Source organism: Leptonotus elevatus, chromosome 15, assembly GCF_054856555.1.
Source record: "Leptonotus elevatus isolate MCC_2025b chromosome 15, RoL_Lele_1.0, whole genome shotgun sequence".
NCBI classification, from domain to species: Eukaryota; Metazoa; Chordata; class Actinopteri; order Syngnathiformes; family Syngnathidae; genus Leptonotus; species Leptonotus elevatus.
Window position 1 is genome coordinate 14,952,917 of NC_141253.1, and position 24,434 is coordinate 14,977,350.

Below are 24,434 nucleotides of genomic sequence, written 5' to 3' on the forward strand. Positions count from 1 at the left end.
CTCTTCAGTAGTCACCAATATTGATGCCAAGTACTGATACCTATAGAACTTTTGATACATAACATTTTCTAAAAAACAATGACAGTGAAAAAGACCTATATAAATCCCAATATAGCATTTTTCCTTAAAAACTGCATGAAATGAATGGAAATTTTATGTTGTTGTTTTTTTTATGTTTTCAATTTGTTCATAAAATACATATTTTGTATAGAACACATGTTCCTGATCATTAGTAACAATACCCTGAAATAAAGCCTGTTATTGGCCCGGTACCAATACCTGTTCTCTGTACAAAAATGACTATTTCAAAATAAAACTATATCTACCAGATAAAAAAAGTCTGTGTGTACTGCAATCGAAACACAACTAAAAGTGACTACAAGAATGGAACTGACAAATAAACTCTTTGAGGAAAATACATCTTAATTGTCAGTTAATGAATATATTAACAATATGAGTAGGTGAAACTGAAATTGATTTTATTTTTTATTTTGTTTAACAAATATATTGTTTTTTTATTGAGATTTTAAAAAGCAGATGCTTTATTTATTTATTATTATTATTATTATTATTATTAGTAGTAGTATATTATAGTTTTCAGTTAACTATGGTCTGAGGTCCAAAAGGCAAAAAAAAAAAAAAAACATTAACACACACATCTAATAAAAGTATTCCGTTTCATTCAAAGTGTTTGAAACCTCTATGAATTTATGCCAAATTCTTTATATATTAGATACAATTGTTTTATATCTATGCTTGATGTGCTTGTTGTGGTTCTATATTTAGGACGTGGCACATTTTTAAAAGCAACGTAGCAATGGCAGGCCTGTTCAGAGAGCGTGTGGTGTTAGCTCATAGTCTGGCTGAGTATCATGGTTCCTCTCAACTTGCCGGGAGACACATAAGTTCCCTTATGTGTCTCCCGGCATTGTGGATTAGCGGGGATTTGGTCCTCTTTGCTCGCTGACTTCTCTATGGGCATTATCCAGCCCAGTGGACTGACCTCCCCTCCTCCACCTTTTGTACCTTTGCAGCCAGCACACTCTTAACAAGCAGTGCTCTGTTTGGGGGTCCTCAACACAGCCAGTTTGTTTGGATTTGTCACTGGGGTGGGGGCAAATGTTACCATTGGATTCCTTGGAGCAAGAGGAGAGGTCAGCAAAGTCAGGCTCATAAATGATCTTTGAATATGGTATTTTGATATTAGAGAGGTTTGCTATTTGTGATTTTATCAGTCTAGAAATTGGGCATTAAAATCCTACTATAAATAACAGGTTCGATACGACTTTTTTCTTCTTCAAATTTCTAGTTCCTGATCATAAAACGGCACTGGTATCAATACACCGATAATGGTATCAGCCGCCTTTGCGAGTACCGATACCTTGAAATAGGGCCGGGAATCGGCCCGATACCAATACGTATTGGCACTCGCCCATCCCTAATTTCTAGTAAACAAATATATTTATGCTTGGCTACTAGTAACATGTTGTTTTCACTTCAGCTATGATCTGATTGTCATTCTTTTCATAATGACCTTCAGTAGTGTTATCACAGGACAGCAACTACACTTTTTATTGTGGAAAGCATAAAAAGTTTGACACATATTGATCAAATGCATTTCAAATGTAATTTTAATTTGTCAGACTTGGATTTGAGTAACAAATTGTAAACTGGAAGAAATGGTATATGTATTGTATATCTCTCTATATATATATAGAGCTAGTGTTGTCTTGCCATTTAAGGAGGCCCTAATAAAAGCAATTTCCCTTGCGCTATCATCTCCCTGACAGGACTATAAAGCATCGAATCCCAAATTAACCCGCAAAATGCATTTTGAGTCGACCGGTTCGAAAGTGTCACAATAGCTTGAAAAATATAGGGACTGATGAATAAGTAAACACATGGGCAGTTAAGCACTTCCTAATTGTTTCTAGGACCTCACACTTCGTAAATCTTTTCCCCCTCCATAATTATTCAGGAATCTTTGAGTAAAGCATGTTTAAATCTGCGTTGTGTTCTTAAAATTCCTGCCAAGTCTATAATGGATGAGTCTGTCATTGAAAGATTCATTCATGCTTTATGTTCTAAATTGTTATGTGCTACATTTTGGCAAGTTGTTGAGCAATTTCACTTTAACTAATCGTTCATTTAAAATTAGGGCAAATATTAGTTAGGAAGTACTTGTTTGGTTGCTGGACTTCGAGAGTCATGAAGATGCATCTAAATGTCCAAGGTCCTTCTTCTGAGCTTGTGTTTGGGAAAGACATCCAGGGTTTGACAGTACAGGAAATGTTTGTATTTTTGTGGTCAAAGATTATTACTTCGAGATGAAATTCACAAAAAAGACCTTGTATTGGCAAAGAACATTCTGAGATTTTGTACCCTTTGTTCAGGTTTAACCTATTTTTTTTATATATATATATAAACAAGGCTGTGTGGAATCTGAATGAATTGAGAAATGTCTTGTAAACAATTTTTTTTACAAGTTCAAGGAGCCCAGGAATGACTTTTAGTTGTACTGAAGAGTGATTGAGACTGACGCCACTCGAACTGAATGCATTTTGTTGTATTATCTGTTTGTTGTTAATTAATTAATTAATTAATTAATTAATTAATTTATGTATTTATTTATTAATGTATGTATTTATTTATTTATTCATTTATACTCACTTGTCATCTGTGTAGTAAGTACAATGAAGACAAAATCATTTTGCAGGCAAGAATAAAATATGGACAAAAAAGACAACTCACAGTAATTCCTTTACTAATTTGTTACCCAAAAATCTATAAATACGTTCTATTTTTAATATAACCATGCTCCCAAAGACGTATTTATACGTTTTTACGTTGTTGTTTTTTTATGTTAGAGCGTACAGAAGGCTTTGAAGCAGCCTCTGAACTGCAGAGAACAGGTGGAGCAATGGTAGTTATTACAAAAACGGCCAGCAGGTGGCAGCAGAGTATAAGAGATCAACCAGGGCCATGTTGCAAAAAGCTCTTTCCCTCACTGTTTACACAGATTTGTGAATAATGATGAAACATAGCTATATTCTAATGCTAATTGCTACAAGACGGAAACAAATACAAATATCCTTTTTTTTTCCTGATGAAAGAACAGACACTAATCTTTTTTTTTTGGTAGGTTGCAGGTTTTTATAGTAATAGATATAACACAATATTCTGTGGGCTTTGCAAAATCAGTCAAAAGCCAGTAAAACAGCCGGGAGCGAAGGGGGTTGCTTCAGTAAAAATGGCTGGGAGTGAATGAGTTAAATATCTATTTGACAAAAATCATATCTATATATATATATATATATATATGTATATATATTTATATATCTCAGGTTACACTGTATAAGCACACGTTTACATGCGTGGGTCTGTTGTGTGCCAGTGATTGTCAGTACATGTACGTGTGTGTGGTGGGAGTGTGTGTGGGTAAGGGGGGTGTCTTTGTATATGTGCCAAACCAGTCCAGCTGGCATCAGTGGTAGCTGAAGTTGAGGCCCCTGGATCAGTCGCATGCACAACTACACACATGCACACACGCGCACACACTGTCAACCACATTCCCACTTACTACGCCTCTAATTATCAACCTCTTCTGCATCGACTACCATGTTGGCGTGTATTCAGCCCCATCTATACATGCCTGATTCAAACCCTTCACCATGTACACGCTTCATTTTCCTCCACACACGCTCGCTATAAAGCCCCTTCATTTCATCGCGTATGCCTGCACCAACCACAGAATGTAATTATACACTAGCAGCGGTTTGATATTTAGACTGGCTGAAGATTTAAGGCTTTATCCAAAAAGGTTTGCGTGGTAAAAATAGGCTTAAAGTGGTCCCGCAGTTCCGAGGAGAGCAGGAACGCCTGTTCAGAAGCTTGAGGGGAAATTAGCTGCTTTTTTTCTTTTTTTGTCAAAACGCTGCGGTGGTCTGGACATGCTCTCGATTTTTCAGACGCCTCTGTTTTCCCAGACACACATATTCAAATTGTGTATAAAAATGGTGGTCGGGTACCTGCCAACGGTCACGTGTGATCAGTACTTGGCGTGTGTTTAAGGAGCCAAGGGAGAGGTGGTTGTCATTTTTTATGTCAACAAAAAATTCAGAAGAGGGAGGTCAAAGCTTTTGGAGCCGACATACTGTACAAATGGATTACACATTGGAATTGCTGCATTACAAATGATATTGCTTAATCATTTTAAGATAATAACAATATAAATAATAGCTACTCTTGACTGATTTTACCCCTGTAGTCAGATCAAAAATGAGTCTTAAAGTGACTATTACTGTCAAAACAGATTGAACAAAGGAATATTTAATATACTACCAATCTAGCATTTTTGTATTTATTAGGTTCATATGAAAAACATTCCTTCACATGTGTGTGTGCTAAATATATCATTTGAACCCATGCAAGACTCTATATTGTTTCCCCAAATTATTTTCAATGTGCCATCGTCTAACGTTGTACACTCTCTTTTTTCTTCTGTCTGCAGGTAAAACAGACAGAAGTTCGTACTCGTATGGCAGAGAATCAAACCCGCACTGCCACCAGGTCAGTAGTTCTTGAAATGTCAATTTTGTGCTGCAATGAGTTTACTATTTTATTCCAAATTTAATAGTATAAATTGTATATGTTTATTTTTTATTTTATTGTGATCGGTGTCATTACACTTGCAAGTGTAGCTCTAAAGCTAACATTTAGAGCATTGCTAAGGAATAAAATAAAATGAAGTGCGCGATCCAAAAGTCAGTGACAAAGACAAACTATAAAAGTAGGAACAGCCGGATCACAAATAATTAATGGCACTACACATGAGGGCTACACAAATCTAAAGGAATGGCTAACAAGACATTACAGACAAAACGCTGCAGACTAAAATGCAATTAGCTCACAAAAAAACCGAAAACATACGAGACCGATACCTGTATATGCATAGCTAGCAGACAGTTTCATCAAAAATAAGTGATTCAAGACTTTTCATGGAAAAGTCCCCCCAAAAAATCATGCTCAGAAGCATGTCTAATTAGTATTATTGTATTTTTTGATGAATACCATTTTATTTTATGCATGCAAATTTGAATTGTAAAGAATACAATTATTATGATGCCAAAGTTTTTACTGAAAGTTCACATAAACTGCAAAGCAATGTCAATCTTCCTTTTAGCAGCAAATAACTACAGCTGAGTTGTTTTCTTTTTCTTGTTGAGAAAGATAACAAAAGTGTTCGGACATTAGAGAAACTGTGAATGAATTGTAATGTGGAATATTGACTCTCTCCAAAAAAAAAGAAAATAACCTCATTCTGAAATAAAAGATGATAATTCGGATCATATACAGATGCTAGTTTGATGTTACACAGGTTCCATCATAGTCAGGCTGTCCGCTGTGTTGCCTGAGACCGATGTCGCGGGTTTAATCAATTAAAGCTTATCAAAGGGATGTACGTCCTTGTGAAAGTCAGTGGAATGAAAAGATGTTAGAAAGCGTAATGAATATGTATTATATCTCCCTTTTCAGCACTGGTTTGTGCTTTGAATGAAGCTTCATTGATCCCTGAGGGACATTAGATCGTTTTATTTAACCGCTCAGTAACTGAGAGATACAGATGTCTCTAGTCACTACACCTTTCATTTGCAATGGAGCGTTTTATAGTTGAAAGTACAATAATAGTATAACAGTGCCAATACAACAGATGCTACTTGAATTTTGAACATACACGATAAAGATTGGTTTTCCTCTAGAAACTTTGGTTTTGATATTGACAATTTACCGATAGCTTTGGCTACATTTGGATTTGGATGTGAAGACGTGCTGACATAATCGGCCTTCAAACACAACCTGAATTTAGAGTGAATCTAAACACGATGATGAAACTCCTCTAAAAAGTTTTTCGTTGCAATCATTTAATGAATGAAGAAATGCCATTGTGATCAACTACAATGGAAGCATTCATGGTAGTCATTTGAAAGGGTGCCATTATACAAAAGCCTGTAGTGCCGCCTTCATAAGTTAAATCTGTGTTTCCCAATCTTTATTGAGGAAAGGTACATATTTGACATTAGCAAAATCTCACGAAATAACACCAAACAAAAACAGGTGAAGCGGCAGCAAATCAGGCCAAAATCTAGATAAGGCAAAAGATAATTGCATGTTATTACCGGTTGAACCAAATGTCATAGTGTAGAAATAAATACATGTAAACATTTCTACATTTCTGTGATGAGGGCAATTCAGAGTAGAATACATAATGCTCTAGTACCAACCTGCTGACACGAATAGATAAGAATGTAAGTGTAAGGTTAGAGATGTTGTCATTGGTAAGTGGATAATTTCTTGTGGCACACCTGATAGTCTCTCACGGCACACCAATGTGCCACAGCACAGCTGCCACATGTTTCAAAGGGGGAAACATACTCCTGCCATACAACATGTTTTAAATTAGGCAAGACAGATTCAATAATCAACCATTGTCCTTTTTCTGACAAGTGCAGATACTTTTTCAGTTGGGTTCATTATAATTGTGTATGTTTTACATTTTGTGCAGTTAATTGTATTTTATTGTAAATTTAAAAAACAAACAATTTATACATTCATATTACATGTTATTTATACTTTTATTTTAAAACAATTGTAATTTTAATCTCATGTTGGGTTTCATAGACACAAACATATATTTGTTGTGCAACTGAGAGGAGATAAGAAGCAAGTTATTTCCGTGACATGTCTCAATCATATCCTGTTTTATTAACACAAAGTTGTACAAGTATAGGAAGTATAGAGACCAAGCGTTGCTATTAATACCCATTTGGTAGAAGTTGTTGGCGGTGGCTTGCATGCTGCTGCTGATGACATGTTGTGACTTGACCCTTCTTCGAGATATGTATGTATCAATATTGTTGAATGCATATCATTTTGTATAAGGCATGCTATGGCACAGTCCTCTCTTCTTCCATGTTCCACTTTTTTCTGTCTGCCAGCTTTACATTTTTTAACGAATGATATCCATAACCTAATCGGAATTGTCTACATTTGAATCGCAATTCATCCACAAATGCATTTTTCTCCCACCCCGTAAATTCCCATTGTGGTCTTTGAAGCTTCTGTGTGGGTTTTCTGATGTCGGGTTAGGAAAAGCTTCCTGCCTTTTGGTTTGAGCTTTCCCTTTGTGTCACGAGGACGCAGCGTGGCCTTGACAAGCTCAGGAAAAGACACAAGCACACACATAACACAACAAACAAGCTTTGTGTCCAATTTTTATCCTGGAATCATTTCCACATATCGCTGCTGACAACTTTATTCAGCGAAATGTGTTGAATGTTAATATAGCTTTATTTAGTTGTTGATCTTTTGTCATATATTGTTCAGCAGTCTGTTATGCTGTGTGATTGTTTTGATGAGACAGATAGATGGATTGGTTAACCCCGTCTTCAATGCATCCATCCATGAATTCCGCCATTCATTATACATTGTCAGATATTTTATTTACAACCTCCTCTTATATGCAGCTGCGGTCTTGATGCGGGGTTACAACAAATGGTAAAGGATACAAATATGAAATGAATCAAACATCACTGCATCAGTGGCCATTTTCCTGCTGAGCTGCAGTCAAATTATCTTGCCACACAGTCTGAATGGCTCTTGATGGAAATTGTTTGGAAATGGCAGATAAATTTACATGCTGGGCTCAAGTCCAAAATCCTTTGGCTTCATCCTTGGCTGTTAGTGAAAATTCTGTCCCTGTAATAAAGGGAAGGGGAAAAAAACAGTAAAATAACATTTAGAGGAGAAGATGAGCTCACATGGTGACAGCTGGCAGATTCAAATGACTTCAGTTTAATCTGCAGTCAAATAGATTTGTACTATTTGAGTTTTGGGTTAATTTAGCTTTTAGTTTCGCACTTGGCTCCGGTGTTTGTTGAAGATTGTGAACGTTTTTTTTGTACTTGTTATTTTACGTCTACAATGTTTGTTTTTGTCAACCTGACCCCTACCGAGCTCTGTAACTTTTCAAGATCAAAAGCTTTATTTCTGTTTTGTAGCAAGCTTTATACACTGTATATTCATCTATACACATATTCAAATTCATGTGAACATATCCATCCAACCACAACACAAGACTTCAGAGGCACAAAAATGTATATTGTTTTTAAATGGTTTACCTTTGGCTAAGGGCAAAGTACTTAGGTCCTTAGTAGTAGTAGACATTTTTTGACTGGTACTTTTCTTTATTTGCAGTCAGATACCAGCAGACATTTGCAGTCATCGCACACCGCAAAAGTGACGTACGAATGAACACAATAGCATCTCGTTCTGCTTGACAAGGGTGCTAATGTTACATTCAGAATTTAATCAGGTTACATCTTTCTGTAGTTTATGTTCAAAGATTGGAACGTGAACAGCCGAGTGATTAAATAAAACAAGCAAAATCACATCAGCAAAACCAAAATAACATCCAGGTATCCCTTTGATTAATTTATGATTCCGAGGCACTCATTTTAGTGTTATTCTTCTGCTTCATGTTCGGAAGCTCCTTTGGATCTTATTGTGAAGCTCCATCTTTCCCATAGTTCCAGGAAGCTCTCGTCTCCACTGAGATGTCAGGCCATTTTTTCCCCTCTGGTTTTGTGCCATTGTGTATGCTTGTTTTTGTTTTTTTTATGTGCAGGGACACTGACAGGCCCATAGAATAGTCCTCTCGTTTTAAATGATTATTGGGGGCTGGGGAAATTGAACCTCTGCCAAAACTAGGAGCCCCAAACTAACCCATGCCCCTCCCCCTAAAAAAATTGTCAAACAGTTTTCAGAGGCCCTTGTTTGTGTGGCTGTACGGCTTCGGAACAAAGCAAGTATTTACTTCTACAGGACGTCTGTTTTATGTTTGTTTATATTAAGCACCATCAAGATCAAGTTTGTTCTTTCTTTACATTTTTTCTTTCACTTGATCTTAATCTGACTGATGCTTACATTGTTGCTTGATGAAGTCACATATTTTTCTCCATTCAAGCAAAACAAAGAGTACATCAATATCACATCACCATTTCGTGTAACAAGTTTTGATCCGGTTAACATGAAATGAAACCTCAGAGAGACCCCCAGTCTCTGTCAGTGAAGGTCTGTGATGTACACAACATCAAAGAGTATACACGCGTACAAGATAGAACAGCTGCAACGGACACAGAACATAACTGAGCTAGCGTGGCCATACGAAAGATCTCACTCACACACAGACACACATTTAAAAAATGAAAAGACACACTGCAAGTATACGCACATTTTTGCAGACACCAACACCTTCACAAGAGGAGCACTGCAAAAAGGACAGTCGAAAATTTAAGAAAAAAATATTGTAAAATAAGAAAAATCATTACTCCAAATAAGCAAAATTATTTGCCAACGGAACAAGAACGTTTTTCTTAAATATACCTGCAAAATTTAGAAAAAATAAGAAAATAATACTAGGCCCATATCAACCACAGAAGTCTCGAAAATAGTATTTTTAGACTAAAACCAAGTAATATTGACTTTTTTCAAGCTGTAATGTAGAAAACGATTTTCTTAAATTTCATATGTACTCATTTGTGTTTGGTCAACTTAACTGGAGTGTCAAACAGGGAGGAAACGGGTCCCATTTTAATTGTATTTGGTATGATCCAGGCAGAGATCGAACCCACAACCCCCAAGCCTAAAAATAGGCATTCAACCACTAGACCACTGAGCTGGTAATATATTGGCTGGAAAGAGGAAAAATGAGCTCATAAATATAACAAAACCAAGAGAAAATTGCTTACAATAAAGTGCTATATTGCAATTTAGTTTGATTGTTTTCACACTTGTATTTTTTTTCATTTATCTTACTACTTATCTTATTACTAGATAATGCAAAATCTTAAAATGAGAAAATTCAACTTATGAAACCCCAGTTCAGGGCCTTTGATGTTGGTTAGTCATCATGGAAATTGTGTGTTTTAAGCATCACAGTACTTAAAACTGGCTGTTAACACTCAAAGCTAAGACTGCTTGATCAAATAAGATAATTGAGTAATAAGTATTTAAAAATAAGCAGAATGATCCTGTCTGACAATTTTATTTTAAGTAAAAAATAACTTGTCAGAGCAAAATAAGAAAATTTAGGTTCCATTTAAGAAATTATGTGTCAGTTAAAATTTTAGTTTTTGCAGTGAAACTGCTCTTGATTCATGACTGATGGATTCTTATCTGGACAGATAAAGCAGCAGTACGCAGGCTCCAGCAAACCTTGAACTCGCCTAAAATGGGTTAGCGATCCAAACTTTTTAAAGTTGTTAAAAAAAAAAATCAAGTGACTTCAAACTCTATAACTCGTCACTGCTCAGCTCTATTTTTTCAGCTTGCACTAAAATCTTCATCAGGAAACCCCACACAATCAGATGTGACCACAAAAATTATGGAACAAAAAGTTTGATCAGAGATAGATTCAAAGTGATTAGGCCACATATAAATATATATTTTTTAGAGGCCGGGAGCAATATTCCGGGAAAAAAACTAGCAAATTTGCCACTTTATAAACTCGCAAATTGACCAGTTTTTTTCTCGCAAATTCACTTCGCAAATTTGCCACTTTATATAGATGCAGATTTGCGAGAAAAATAATCAAAAACTTACGAGAAATACACATAGCGTACTACTCGACTGTTTGTGCCAATACTTTTCGGTCGGGTTTCCAAATAAGAAGATAGTAATTGCTTTAGCATAGATTAACCATATCATGTTAAGCATTCGCTCTTTGAACCTTTTTGTACGGCCACTGGCCAGCAACAAAGACGCCTCGCTTTGCGAAGGTCCACACCCGGACGATCAAGCATTTAAGTTAATTTGTTAAAATGTATATTTACCTTTACATTTATTTTCACATTCATACATTTTGGTATTTTTTTTGGATAAGTATGTAAATTGATGTGTCGAATCTGCTGCTCTCCGTCATTCACTTGCATTTACCTATGTATGCTGGCATCTGATTGGTTAGTGTTAGTCAGCTGTTAGGGGATCAGGAAGTGTTGTCACTGGCTGCGGTAAATGACGAGTCAAGTTTTAATTTAAGAATGAATCCGTCTCCATCCTGCCTTTTCATTTTATAAACAGTGTCCCATTAACCACCAACGAATCCTCACATGATTAGGCTATAGCTACGCTACGTGTTTTTCTCGCAAATCTGCCACTATAAAGAGTTTTTTCTCGGAATATTGCCCCCGCCCTCTAAAATATATATATTTATACGTGGCACTAATACGCCGTCGTATAATTCAAAGCAACAAATTACTTTTATGAAAACAAAATTGTAGTCTTAGTCAATATACTTTTACCCACCTCACCACTGTTAGTACTTTTAATTTTTTGCCTCAATACCCTTATTGTCGCCTCCACTACCCACTGCCCCGCCTCCTCTTTTAGTTCTAATTGCATGCAAAAAGCTGGCAGATATGGTGAGGTGTAATGTGGTGTCTGATTCCTCTCTAAGTGTTCTTAAATGATTGCTATGTGTTTGTCAAGCCAAGCATTGAGTGCTTATTAAGGAGAATGCTTTGAACTGATGTCTGTGTGTGAGCGCATTCGTGTGCGCATGTGTGTGTGTTGGGTAGGGAATGTAGCAAATTGTCACTTTTGTGTCAACCCCTCACACACGAAGGTTTGCTTACAGTATGCAACATCATTTGGCTGCCACATGCATTGACGCTGATGCAATGAGCTTATCATCTACCTTGGTTATGATTAATTCCAAGCACTAGTGTCAACCTGTCTTCCTTGGTTTGGTCACAGGAAGTATTGGGCGAATTGCTTAAACTTCGTAGCTATACAGCAGGGCTGGACTGGCCATCTGGCGTACAGGGCAGATGCTCGGTGGGATGGTGTCTTTTGGGGCCGATGTGGTGCTGTTCAATTATTATTTAATTTTATTTCGAGCGAGCAATAGAGAGAGCAAACTGAACCAATCAACATCAATGGTTGAGTTACGTGATAGCCAAGAGGTGGTGATTATTTGTTAGTTAAATTCTGGAAAAGAAATACAGCAAGTCAGTCTTAAAGCTCAACTTCTTCATGTTTATTTAGTTTTAACAAAAAAAAGTAACTAAGTCTACAGGTTACTGTTAACAAAAGTTGAACACGTCAACTTGAAAGCACTCAAGTTAAAATCCGTCCAACAGCTGAGACCATGCTAAGTTCCTTTACTGAGGGAACTCCAATCATTTTATGCCAGTCTGTGTTGAAGCAGGTAGACAAAGTCATGCAATATTAAATGAATACATATCTTCCAATGTGTTATCAATGGCAGCCTAATTTGGCAGCAAATTAGTCGGGTCTGACTCAATTGTGCCCTCTGTTGATTGGTGCCAGATTGTGTCATCATGTTATGAGCCACGAAATACCATTGGTGAATTGTTCCGTCTAATTGAATTTAATAATAATAATAATAGTAATAATAATAATAATAATAATAATAATAATAATAATAATAATAATAATAATAATAATAATAATAATAATAATAATAATAATAATAATAATAAGTAGGGGTGTTAAAAAATCGATTCGGCAATATATCGCGATATTACAGCGCACAATTCTCGTATCGATTCAATATGCAGCCAAATTGATTTTTAGAGATCAATTTTTGATGCAAATATTCAACAAAATGTCTTAATTAGAGTTAGGGTTCACACTTTAAGCATGGAAGAATGTTATATTAATGGAACATTAAGCCTTTGTTAAGTACGATGGACCACAGTTTATAAGCCTGAAGTACATTTTCATACAAATCTTACAGTGTACATGAACAAGTTTATTGATTGGTATTTTCTAAATTTGAGAAGAATTTTTTTTTTACAATAATTGACTTATAGATTTGTATCGGTATTAATCAGTATCGAATCGAATCGTGACCTATGAATCGTGATACAGATCGAATCGCAAGCTACTAGGCAATTCAAACCCCTAATGATAATAATAATAATAATAATAATAATAATAATTAGGGGTGTTAAAAAAATCGATTCGGCAATATATTGCGATATTACAGCGCACAATTCTCGTATCGAGTCAATATGCAGCCGAATCAATTTTTAAAGATCAATTTTTTATGAAAATATTCAACAAAATGTCTTAATTAGAGTTAGGGTTCACACTTTAAGCATGGAAGAATGTTATATTAATGGAACATTAAGCCTTCAAATTGTATTTGTTTGTTTGTTAAATACGGTGGACCACAGTTTATAAGCCTGAAGTACATTTTCATACAAATCTTACAGTGTACATGTACAAGTTAAAAATCACAATAATTTAATTATAGATTTGTATCGGTATTAATCGGTATCGAATCAAATCGTGACCTATGAATCGTGATACAGATTGAATCGCAAGCTACTAGGCAATTCAAACCCCTAATAATAATAATAATAATAATAATCTATGTTTTTAAAATCCATCCACTTTCTATACGGCTTATTGTCATTAAAGTCACAGGTGAGCTGGAGCCTATCCAAGCTGAATTTGGACAAGAGGCGAAGTACACCTGCTCATCAAACTACCATTTACACTCACATCCACACCTATTATCCACCAATTTAGAGCCTTCAATTACTCTTCCGTGCATGTTTTTGGATGATGGAGGAAAAGCGAAGTACCTGAAGAATGCACAAACTTCACACGGGAAGGCCTCAGCTGAGGATCAAACTCGGGACCACTTGACTGTAAGGCATCCGTGGTAACTGCTACCCCACTGTGCTATCATTGAATCAATTTAATTCAATTAATTTTAATCACCTCTTAAACATTCCATTAACTGTGGTTGTGGCAAATTAGGTGTGATTTGTGGTTAAAGTGTCTTTGCCCTGAGTCTGGTGAGTTGTTGGTTTCTGCTGGTTTGAATTTCTCTGATATGCCTAAGGGTTTGAATCCCTCAGGAATGTATGCAAGCGTTTGATCGTGTATGTGTGTGTGTGCGCGCACTTGTCTGTATCAGCTGGAGCAAAGCTGGCATACAGGTGTGCCTGTGCCTGTGCCTCGCCAGCATTTCCTTGTAATTAATGGCATACTCTTTCTCTCTCTGTCTCTCTCTCTCTCTCCAATACAAATTGAGAAGAATGTAAAACTATACAGTTTACAGAATACACTATGCAAATGTTATAAACAGCGATGCCGGTAGCGCATTATATGCGAGCATATTAGCTTTGTGTTCAATTTGATATTTGAGGCAAATAGCATGCAAAATTTCTTCCTCTAAAACAGTGTTCAGGTATTCAGTAGATAGGAGCGCTTGATTTGCTCACTGAGAAGACCCGCACAACGTTTGCTTCATTACATTTTCAGCTTCATTCTTGGATTTTTTTTAACGTTATTGGATTTATTGATATGACATCATATATCCTAATATGGCCCCGATAATTATCTGGTTGATAATTATCATGCATCCCAACTTCCCAAACGTGTTGATGGTTTGAACTCTCAATTTTATGCTGAGAAGTCATATTTGATGGCTAAATGTCGGTCAAATGTCAAATTGTAAAACTGTCAAGTTAATGGTCTCATTCCAGTGAACTTCATTGTTGTCAAAACTGAACAGACTTCCACAGCTACTTTCTTGTTGTAAGTTTTTATTTCATGAACCGCAGCCAACAATGCAACGAAACAACTATTCTCATTGCTTCAGCAAGATGACAAGCCTAATCACCAAAGGTCAGATTCACAGAACTGTGCGAGTTGCATTCAGCCATATGTCTTGATGAGTGTCATGACAGAGACACTCCTCTGTGTCCCTCTCCGTGCGTCTGTCTGTGCGTTTCCCTCCCAGACTCTCTGGTAATCTATCTTAGTTCATTTCTTCTTTGTGAGCAGCTGGCCACGGAAAGCTCAGTCAGCTCTGCAAGAAACAGACCCCACTGTGTGCGGGTATTATGCGTATATGCGCGAGTGTCACATGCATACACATCCCAAATCTCAGTTAAACAATTCGGAGCACTTTATGTCAAACAAGAGGACGGCTCAAATGTTTTTTTTTAACTGACAACATTTACATGAACAAATGAATCGGGGTTACTTCTGTGAAGTGCAGTTTACATGCACTGGGTTCAATTTTATCTTTGGCCAAACGTGTGGCAGGGATGTTCCTTTAAGTCCGCGTTTACTGGTGGAGAAACTACTACTTTCCCTTCTTGGTGATAAAGTGAACAGTACAATAAAGTACAATTATACACCAACGTGCACTACTCTATATATCGTTAACATCGGGCTGAAAAACTCATAAGTCACAATTCTGAAAAAAAATAATAATATTTTTTTTCAAAAATCTGTACTATTGGTCATTCCACACGTGCAGGTGTTATATTCACAAATGATTGACCAATCTAAAGTGTTGAAAATGGCTTCCTCTCAAAAACGGCATGTTTGTTCAGCAATTGAACATTGCATCATCAAATGAGCAGACCGTTTTCAACACTGGTCAACAAATTTATACTGAATTTATTTATTTTTTATTATAGAAGCAAGTACACTTTTCTCGATGCATGTTTTGTGCTGTTTCCGAGTCTGCCCTTTTTTTTTTCCCTTAGCACATCAATAAAAAATTGCAATTATTGAGTAGGGAAGGACAAGTACTGATACCCTGTATGTAAAAAATTCTGTCATTGCTTTTTGGGGGAATTTCATGTACTCGTGGTATCGGTATTTTGTATCGGTGACTATTCAAGAGTTGAGTACTCCTACATCGTATCGGTCTGGGAAAAAAAAGTGCTATTGAGCATCCCTAATAGTTAGTAACATTTATGAATTAGGTGTTAGGTTCAGCAACAGGTGGCATTTTTTTCTGAATCATCACAGCTATGAATTACAACACATGGTAAAATCCTTTATAGGTCGAGCTTGATATGTTAAAAAAATAAAATAAAATAAAATAATTACTTTAAAAAAATCTGTGTTGAAGATACATTTAGGGATGCATTAAGCAATATCTGATTAAAATTTGCTGTTGACCTACTGTAAGTTGTAAAAGTAACACCCACGCATGTGGACTGACCACTAGTATTTCGGATCTCACAATATGGGTAATATATTATATATTCTAGATCATTATTTAACGGGCAGTGTGGCTCTGTTTTCGTAGCTGGAGCACAAGGAAATAATAACGTGTGACTCATAATGAATGTCAAGGTTGCTGTGTTAAATTGACTTGGGTTGGAATCCACAGTGACGTCATTGACGCGAGTACAGTATATCACAAGTAGGGACACTGAGACAAGCAGGTAAAATCGGGAGACAGTCAGACAGACAGATGGGCATTTTGTCTCTCCTCCAGCTCGTCTAGTTGCCAGGGCGACCGTCTGGCCTGGCTCAGTGCTCAAGTACAAGAGGAGGAAAAGAAAGAAAAGCACCACAATCAATGAGACTCTTTTTGTTTTAGTGGGAACCCCCTTTTAGCCTTAAATGACACACGGTCTCACGGCGCAAGATGACTGGGATGGTGTGTGTGTGTGTGTGTGTGAGCATGCGTGTGTGTGTGTGCCTTTGTGTCTGACTCCTTCTTGTGTGTAAGGCTGACTTTATTTAAGACAAGGACCCTTTTGTTTTAAGCGGGAGAATGGCACTGAGGCCGAGGCTGGCCCTGTAATTGGCCTACTTAGACCCTGTTTAGCATGAGAAAAGCCTTTTTTGGCTCACCAGTGCCAAGCTAACTCTTGTTTTCAGCCACAGAGAAGACCGGCGTGCTGATCAGAATTCAGATTAGTCTGAAAAACATCCACTACCACCCCACAAATACAGTTTTCCACCCTCTGCTTTATATACACTGCACGCTAATTACTTGACGACAAAGCTGGGGGGGGAAAAAAACCCTACAATTTAACAGAGTAGTGGAAGAGTCTATTTACAGAAGAAGGGAGGGGGGTTAGTTCTTTTTCACCTCTTTCTTCCTCACTAACTTTTTATGCCTCTCTTAAAGAAAAAAAAAGAAAAACCCTTCCCATCCATCTTTCCTTTTCGTCTGTTATTTGTGCCTTCACTCCTCTGCTGATCAGCGCGGCCGGCACTTGTTGCCGCGGAATGATTGAACTTAATTAGAGCGACAATGTGAGAGCTGTTTGGAAAGTCTGAGTTGTGAAACAGGGTCACAGTTAGAGGAGGGATGAGGCTGCGCAGAGGAGAAGTTAGAATCTGAGTCCCCGCACTGAGCAGCATGATGTTGCATTCTCGGAGGTACTGTAAATAGCTTCACAATGCTATATTTTCCCATCGTTATCTATACTGTCTTTATCTGTCTTTCCAGCTATGTATTCTACTATTATGGATTTCATAGTTTATTCGTTAGTTTACAAAGTTTTTCATTTGTAGCTGTTGTTGTTATTATTGTTATTAGTTGTTGTATTTGTTATGGAAGTACTATTTTCAAAATGGAGATTATTATAGAGACTGTTTGGTTTCATTTATTTCCCAGTTGTTTTAGTTTTATTGCCTGAGAGGAAAATCCTGGCAAGGACACGATATCAGCATTGGCAAAAGTAGTTTGTGGCTTTGATTCCTTGCTCAAGGGAACCTTAAAAGTGGGAAGAGTTAAGATTAGGATCTCTCTAACAACCAGTCCAATTATAGAAACACCCCACTTGGAACTTCCAAGCTCAAAGTGTGCTAGCTGAATCGGTAGCCTTAAAAAAAAGAAGAAAAGACAAGCCAAATACATTCACTCGCAGACCTTCAATGCAAAACAGATTTATGGTATCTTGAATTACCCATAGATACAGATAAAGATGATTTCATTATTTTTCCCAATGTTGCTTTATAGAGAACTATCAACTCAAAACTCCAGTGAACTTTTCCTAGTCAGACGTCAGAAATTTACAATTTCTCATTCTGGAATGTAGAATGATCTCATGCCGCCTTGTAACTTGTGTGAGTCAATCTATCTTTGCATTTATGTTGAAATCTGGAATATATTCATACCTGTGAGGACTTCTTCTTCTTTTTTATGCATACAAAATGGTTGAATTAACACACCCTCTCTTTGTGTCCCCCTATGCGTGTGGACCAGTCAATATTGGGTGGTGAGATGGGTTTGGGGAGCCCTGGTGCCACTTCGCCCACAAAGCCGCCCGGTCAGTACTACCAGCACTACAGCGCCAACCCCCGCAGGAGACCACTACATATGGACTCCATGGGTAAGACGGCACTTTTGATAGAAGAGTGTTGTACACAAAATAGTTACAAATAATTGTGTTTGGAAATTCCATCACTATGGTGCTTATTAATTAAACACTCATATTTTAGATCATTGAATTGAAGCCAGGGCATTTTCAAAAAAAAATTTGATTGTACAGTTACAGTATTTAGTCCATTCTTTACTAAAGTAAATATTTAGTGTGTATATTATTATTATTATTATTATTATTAAGTGACTTGTAAAAGTGCAAAACAAGACCATTTCTTATGAGGAAAACACATTTGAAGCAATAATTAAAGGCCCATGATCGAAATAATCACAACAAATGAATTATCTATTTTCTTTTTTCTGGGCATGCTTCAATATGATTTCATCTGTAATCTAATACCTATTGAACATCAACACAGTTGGAGTTTCTGTTAGCATTTAAAGAATCAAGACAATCATGACTTCTTTTTTTATTTTATTTGGTCATTTCCCTTCATTTGATTTTATCTGCTACAATTTTCCTGAATAGTAAAGAAAAAAAACCTGCAAGCAGATTGAAATAGATAATCAAAAATCTAATTATACAGTATACATTACCTGTTAAAACATTTCCACCTGCTTCAATGTAAGTTTGTCTTTTATTTATTCATGTATCCATTTATTTATTAATAACTGTTGATATTTTGTGTACGTGTGGCCACCTTGCTGTGTCTGTTTATAGGTGTGTTTGAAAAAGAGAAAACATCAGGACAGTAATGCTCAAGTGTAGCCTTGGTAATGTTTGCCTTGATAGGACATAGAAAACACACACACACACACACACGTGCGCGCACACAAATGATCCTGGGCCAATTTCCAAAAAAAACGTTCTTTCATTTTTCCCATCAAAGTCTTCCCCTTCCCAGTTAATGGACTGCTCCTTTGCTCCCTTTGAAAGAATAGAAAATACAGTCCTAATCCAAAATAATATAAATATAACCTCTTTTCCTTTATCAAAGCAAAAGGGGAAAGCAAACTAGCCCATCTTCTTGTAGCGAGTCTTTTTTTCTTCTTCTGCATCTTATTATGTTCCCCATTGTTTGCAGTCTTTGTAAATACATTGACAGGCAGTTTTTACAAGTGCCCTTGCTCTTTCCTTGTCGCCAGATTGATTCCATACAAACAAGAACTGTCCTTTAAAAAGAAACTGGCATGTTAAACCTTCATTATTGGTTTTATTGTGTTTTTTTTTTCTTTCAGAAATACACCCCAAAAAAGTACGGAAGGTCCCCCCAGGCTTGCCATCTTCAGTAAGTGATAACAATCCTCAGTATAATTGCTACTTTAAGGTTGTGTTATTAAAGACGTAGCTGCTGATGCTATGGTTTATAATTGCTGAGCTGCTTTTGCCAGAGAGCTGCACAGGCCTGATTTGATGACTGAATAACGAAACAAGGCTCCTTATTATTGTTTGGTTTAAAAAATTAAAAAAAAATAAAGGACAAAAAGACATTTGATTGCACAAAACCTTAATTGGTAATCACAACACATTAATTTTTACAAGATGACTGCAATGTTAGCAAACGGTGTCCTGCTGTTGTCTCTTTGTTCTTCAAGTCCAATTGATATGAGCATTGACTTTAACCTTCAAATAATATTGACAAGATTTCTGCTTTAATCAGTTGACAGGCTAGCTGAGTGCATTTTTTAAAAAACATTGTGGGTTTTTGGTTTTGGACTATTTGTTTCACAATCACTTGTATAACGGTCGTGTATAACGATAATCTTGTAATCGTGAAAAGAAGATACACTAAGTAGCCATAGGCAGGTAAAACATTCATCTTGACTTTTGATATGATGAGATCATCTGATTAAAGGGATTCTCTAAGAAATGAGTGAAGTCGAATGGATTTCTGGTAGATATGCTACTAAAACTAAAGGCAGCTGCTGCAAGATTTTTTTTGTTCTTGTTCTTTATTTGGGCTGGTGACTACTAAAAATGACTTGCTTTTATTTGAACGCATTCCGAATTTTAATTCCATCATTTTTGCTGGTTTTGTTTGTTTTCTCCATCAATCTCGCTCGTAGTTATTTTTATTCTTCAACGCTGACCTCATTAATCATCACTTAACGACTGCTGAATGCGCATGGTGTCAGCTGCCTATTTGGCTCAGCAGGAGTCCGGCTTTCTGTGACCTCGGCCTGCTTTGTCCCCGCTTCCTCCGCTCTTTCCTCTCTGGGCCTACATCATCATCCTTGTGTGTGCGTGCGCTTGTGTGTGTGCGTGTGTGTGTGTTTAAGAGGAGAGGAAGCGCAAATTGTTTCACAGATTGATGCTTTCGGTGGCTTTTGTGTAAGGAAACACGCTGTTTATTTGTTTTGTAATATGATAAGATTTCATACAAAACTGTGCTTACCTTGACTGGACAGCAGGAATCTTTTGGAAAATCGTTGTTAGTATTTAGATTTTTTTTTTTTAACAAGAAGAATTTAAGAAAGATCTTCAACCTGTGTGGGCCATAGATTTTTGAGCTAAGGTTTGAACTGTGACGCTGTAACACCTTTTTCTTTTGTAATTTGCTTGACCTCATTATCGTATAATGACAGACAGCTAAACAATTGGTAATGCTAATATCTACAAATGTCAAGAAAGACGTTAATGCTGAAGAGTCATGGTGTAATGCAAAATACTTTCATGACAGGCAGTTTTTACAAGTATTTTATAAATATGAGTCATATTTAACACATTTATGTTTTTTTTATGTTGAATTGTTTTTACTTTATTATTATTTATTTTATTCTTTTAAACAAACGATAACTCTAGGTTGTGTGTAATATGATGACAACCAGTTCAATTCCTTGGACAACTTGCATTGCCCACCTCTGTGTTGCTTGTAAAAAATAAAAAATAAATTGTAAATTTGATTATTATATTTAGTATTTAGGGTATAGATATCTGTGTGTAACGAGGTGCACAACTGCCGTAAATGGTTAGAAGTACATAAAGGTAAAAATAATCGGCAAACATTATCCATTTGGTCGATACTTTTGACTGATGTTTGAAGGCCACAATTTAATCAGTCATACAACTATTTTGTATTTTATATTTGTTATAAAATACTGTAGTGAATATACAGTGAACTGTGAAAGTGCGTAAATATAAATGTAAATTAAATATGAATTGTTCCATCAGCTTTGTCATTTAGACAATAATGTTTAGTATTTTGACAAGTGGCAATATTTTTGGGACACAAAAGATTTCAAGTTGAGGAGTAAAGTGAGAGAATATGTTCTGCATCCACCTGTAAGCCAACAGCAAACACTCACTCCATTCTGTTACATATGAAGTACATTGAAGGAATATTTACATAAAATGTCTGTTTCGGAAACCTACAATATAAGTGGCATTGGTCATAATTTGTTATATTTCAAAAATGTCAAACTATTGTGTGGCCATCACTTAAATTAAAAGATGTTCTTCAGGTTTGGAAGCATGTCAAATGCCCTTAATCACTACTCTCCCTATTGTCAATCGCACATGCTTCCAAAAAAAAAAAAAAGAAGCCATGTGGGTTGTGTGGGCAATCAATGGAGGTTGTCTTTGAATTTGAATTTATTTAGGTTTCTTATTTTTCCACTTCTTCTCCCCACGCTTCACATTTATTCTTATTTGTCAAATTTGGTTTGCTGAGTCAATGATTTACTTTGAGCATCAATTAAATCACACACGAGAGGAGAGCGTGGGATGTCTTTGTAATCAAAAGGAAATTAGGCTAACATTAGAATGTTGTACAATTCTCTCGATGTGCTCCTCTGACGGTGGTCCGTTTCAGAGGTTTGAAAATGGAAAGTGACAAAACTGAGCGCTCATAAAGATTAGCACGCAAAAGGCCAGCAAATATTCGTGATAGGAAAGAAAATAAATGAAACAGGAAGCAATTAACATGTACATTATATGCCACTGTTTTCACTTAATTCTATCTTTTATTTACTCATTGTTTTATTATTATTATTATTATTATTATTATTTATTTATTTTTGCCAGAAGCACACACACACGCACACCCACAGGCACATACTGTCACAACATTGTAGATGATAAAAGACATGAAAGATGTGATATAAACCTATGGTCTATGTAGGTAGGTGCTACCTACATCGTACCCTAGTAATAGTTACCAGACATTTCTCAAACATTTTGGAGCCAAGGCACACTTTTTTCACCACCCATAGAAACAACTCTTTAATTTTTTTAATGTTTATATATATATAAATGATCATCAATACGTCTAGAAATTGTGCTGAAAGAAGGACTTTGGCTATTTCGTTAGTGGCTTCAGGTCCGAGCATCTCATTTACAATGGCTTTGCTGAAGGGAAGTATTAATATCTCAGCCACACTGTGAGACTTTTTTGACTTATGCTGCATTCGAGGAAGGTGGGAAGTCGGATACGTCCCACGTGGATTCTCCGAGTTTCGAACCCCAAAGCGTTTGAGGCAAACGTAAACAACAAAGATGGCCAAATGCGATAAATTGTTTGTTGTTCTGGTTAATGCAGTCATTCCAAATCACGTTGTGTTACGTGAGCCTATTTCAAATAACTAATTAAAGTAACAATGCATAAATATCTGTTTAAAATATTAGAAATTATGTTTTGCCATTCACGGTCTGTCTCTCCGCAACTCGGCTGTACGAGTTCAAATGGGCGTTCCCGTGCTCACTTCCTGGTAGGAAGTCAGAAAATCACCTTGAATGCAGCATTAGCAACAAGTTCTGCAATGTGGTTGCTAACTTTGAGGGCTATCTTGTTTACCTATGTGGTGCAAAGATTAACTGGCTGTTTCACTTGACATGATGTTTGGCATTGCTATTGCTAGCTTGATTTTGTGAGGAATTAGGCTGTTTTACAGGGAGATATCCACTTCACTATGTCTTAGCTGAGTGGCAAATGTTAAGCTGCCGCACCGGAGGCGATGGGTACGAACCCCGCTCCAAGTAAAAAATAAAAAGATTGCGGAGCAAAAAATGGAAAACTTCAAAAGAGAGTAATGTTTTTTATTGTTTTAGTTTCTACCCATACAGAGGAGGCTTATGTTAAAATAGTTTTGTGTCTGAGTATCAAGTATCTCGAGGTCAGGCTGAGGGTGCTCTTTTTTTGGAAATGAAAATATGGTCACCCTAGGATACGTTGTACACTCGCCTGCCGACACACAAATTTGTAATCGGTGTGTGCGTCTCAATTTGCGACTGCCTGCCTACCCAAACCTAGAGCTCACTGCTCCCGCACTGGATCCAAGTATCGATAGAATCAATACTAATGTGAATATCGGTATCGGATGGATACCAGAGTGCTAGTATCGATATTTTACATGTGCTGTATTTATTTATTTTGGTTTCTCATGGGTCCCTCGCGCAATCCCTTTGTAACACACGCGCATGTGCCGGTCTGCCAATGACAGCGGTGGGCTTCACTGGCGGGAAGAAATAATGAATTTTACAGTGAATGACATAATATGACAATATTATGCCTGGTTTGCGCTTTTCCAACAACTAGTTGAGCTAGTGTGTAGCACAACATGTAAGTATTGTTTATGTAATGTGACTAGACTAGAGGAACTTCAGTGGCTGGCATTTCTCTGAGTGCAAAAGAGTGACAGAGACTAAGAATATGAAGATTATTACTACATTGCAAATTTAATTAACAGCCCATGTATATTTCCATTGAGGATATTATGGCATGTTTAAGAACCTAACAAGAAAGCCTAATTTGCACACAAAAAAAATGAAAAAAAATGAAAAAAATATTTAATAGGACAAATTATTTAAAATACCATAATATTATATTAAGTAGTACTTGTATCGTTATCGGTATCAACGATATTTGGTATAGATCGATACCAAAAGCTCAAGTATCGCACAGCTCTCTCTTGTAGTTCTGCAGGAGGTGCTCATGATATTTATGGAAGATGGACGCCCGGAGTTGTTAAGATTACTTTAAAAACATCTCACTCCCCTCATTGGTCGGGTTCGGGCATTTGGTGTTGGTGATTTGTGTGTGCCCTTATAACTCGTGTTATGGTGCGGACGGATAGAACGGGTTTCAACGGCGATGTATGTCGCTCAATTGCTCGTTAGCCGGGGGGGACGGCCATTTCTCATGCAACGGTATGCAGCATGCATGGAAAGACGACCTTGGATCTATTGCTAAATCGCTTTGTGCTTATAAAGACTAGTTATCCCCTTGGGAGGCAGTTCCAACACGAAAGCAAGTGG

General features: G+C 36.7%; 1 protein-coding gene across 4 annotated transcripts in view; it reads left to right on the forward strand.

Annotated features, from left to right (window-relative positions):
* tcf4 (transcription factor 4) overlaps window positions 1–24,434 on the forward strand; it is a 183,612-nt gene that overhangs the window by 80,426 nt on the left and 78,752 nt on the right. For 3 of the 4 annotated variants that reach the window (XM_086096542.1, XM_086096541.1, XM_086096543.1), the window contains exons 7-9: window positions 4,511–4,569; window positions 18,065–18,191; window positions 19,421–19,470. In XM_086096542.1, the coding sequence (XP_085952668.1) occupies window positions 4,511–4,569; window positions 18,065–18,191; window positions 19,421–19,470 (236 nt within the window). Of the gene's footprint in view, window positions 1–4,510; window positions 4,570–17,094; window positions 17,236–18,064; window positions 18,192–19,420; window positions 19,471–24,434 lie in introns of those variants that run through there. The other variant, XM_086096545.1, reaches the window with a different exon arrangement.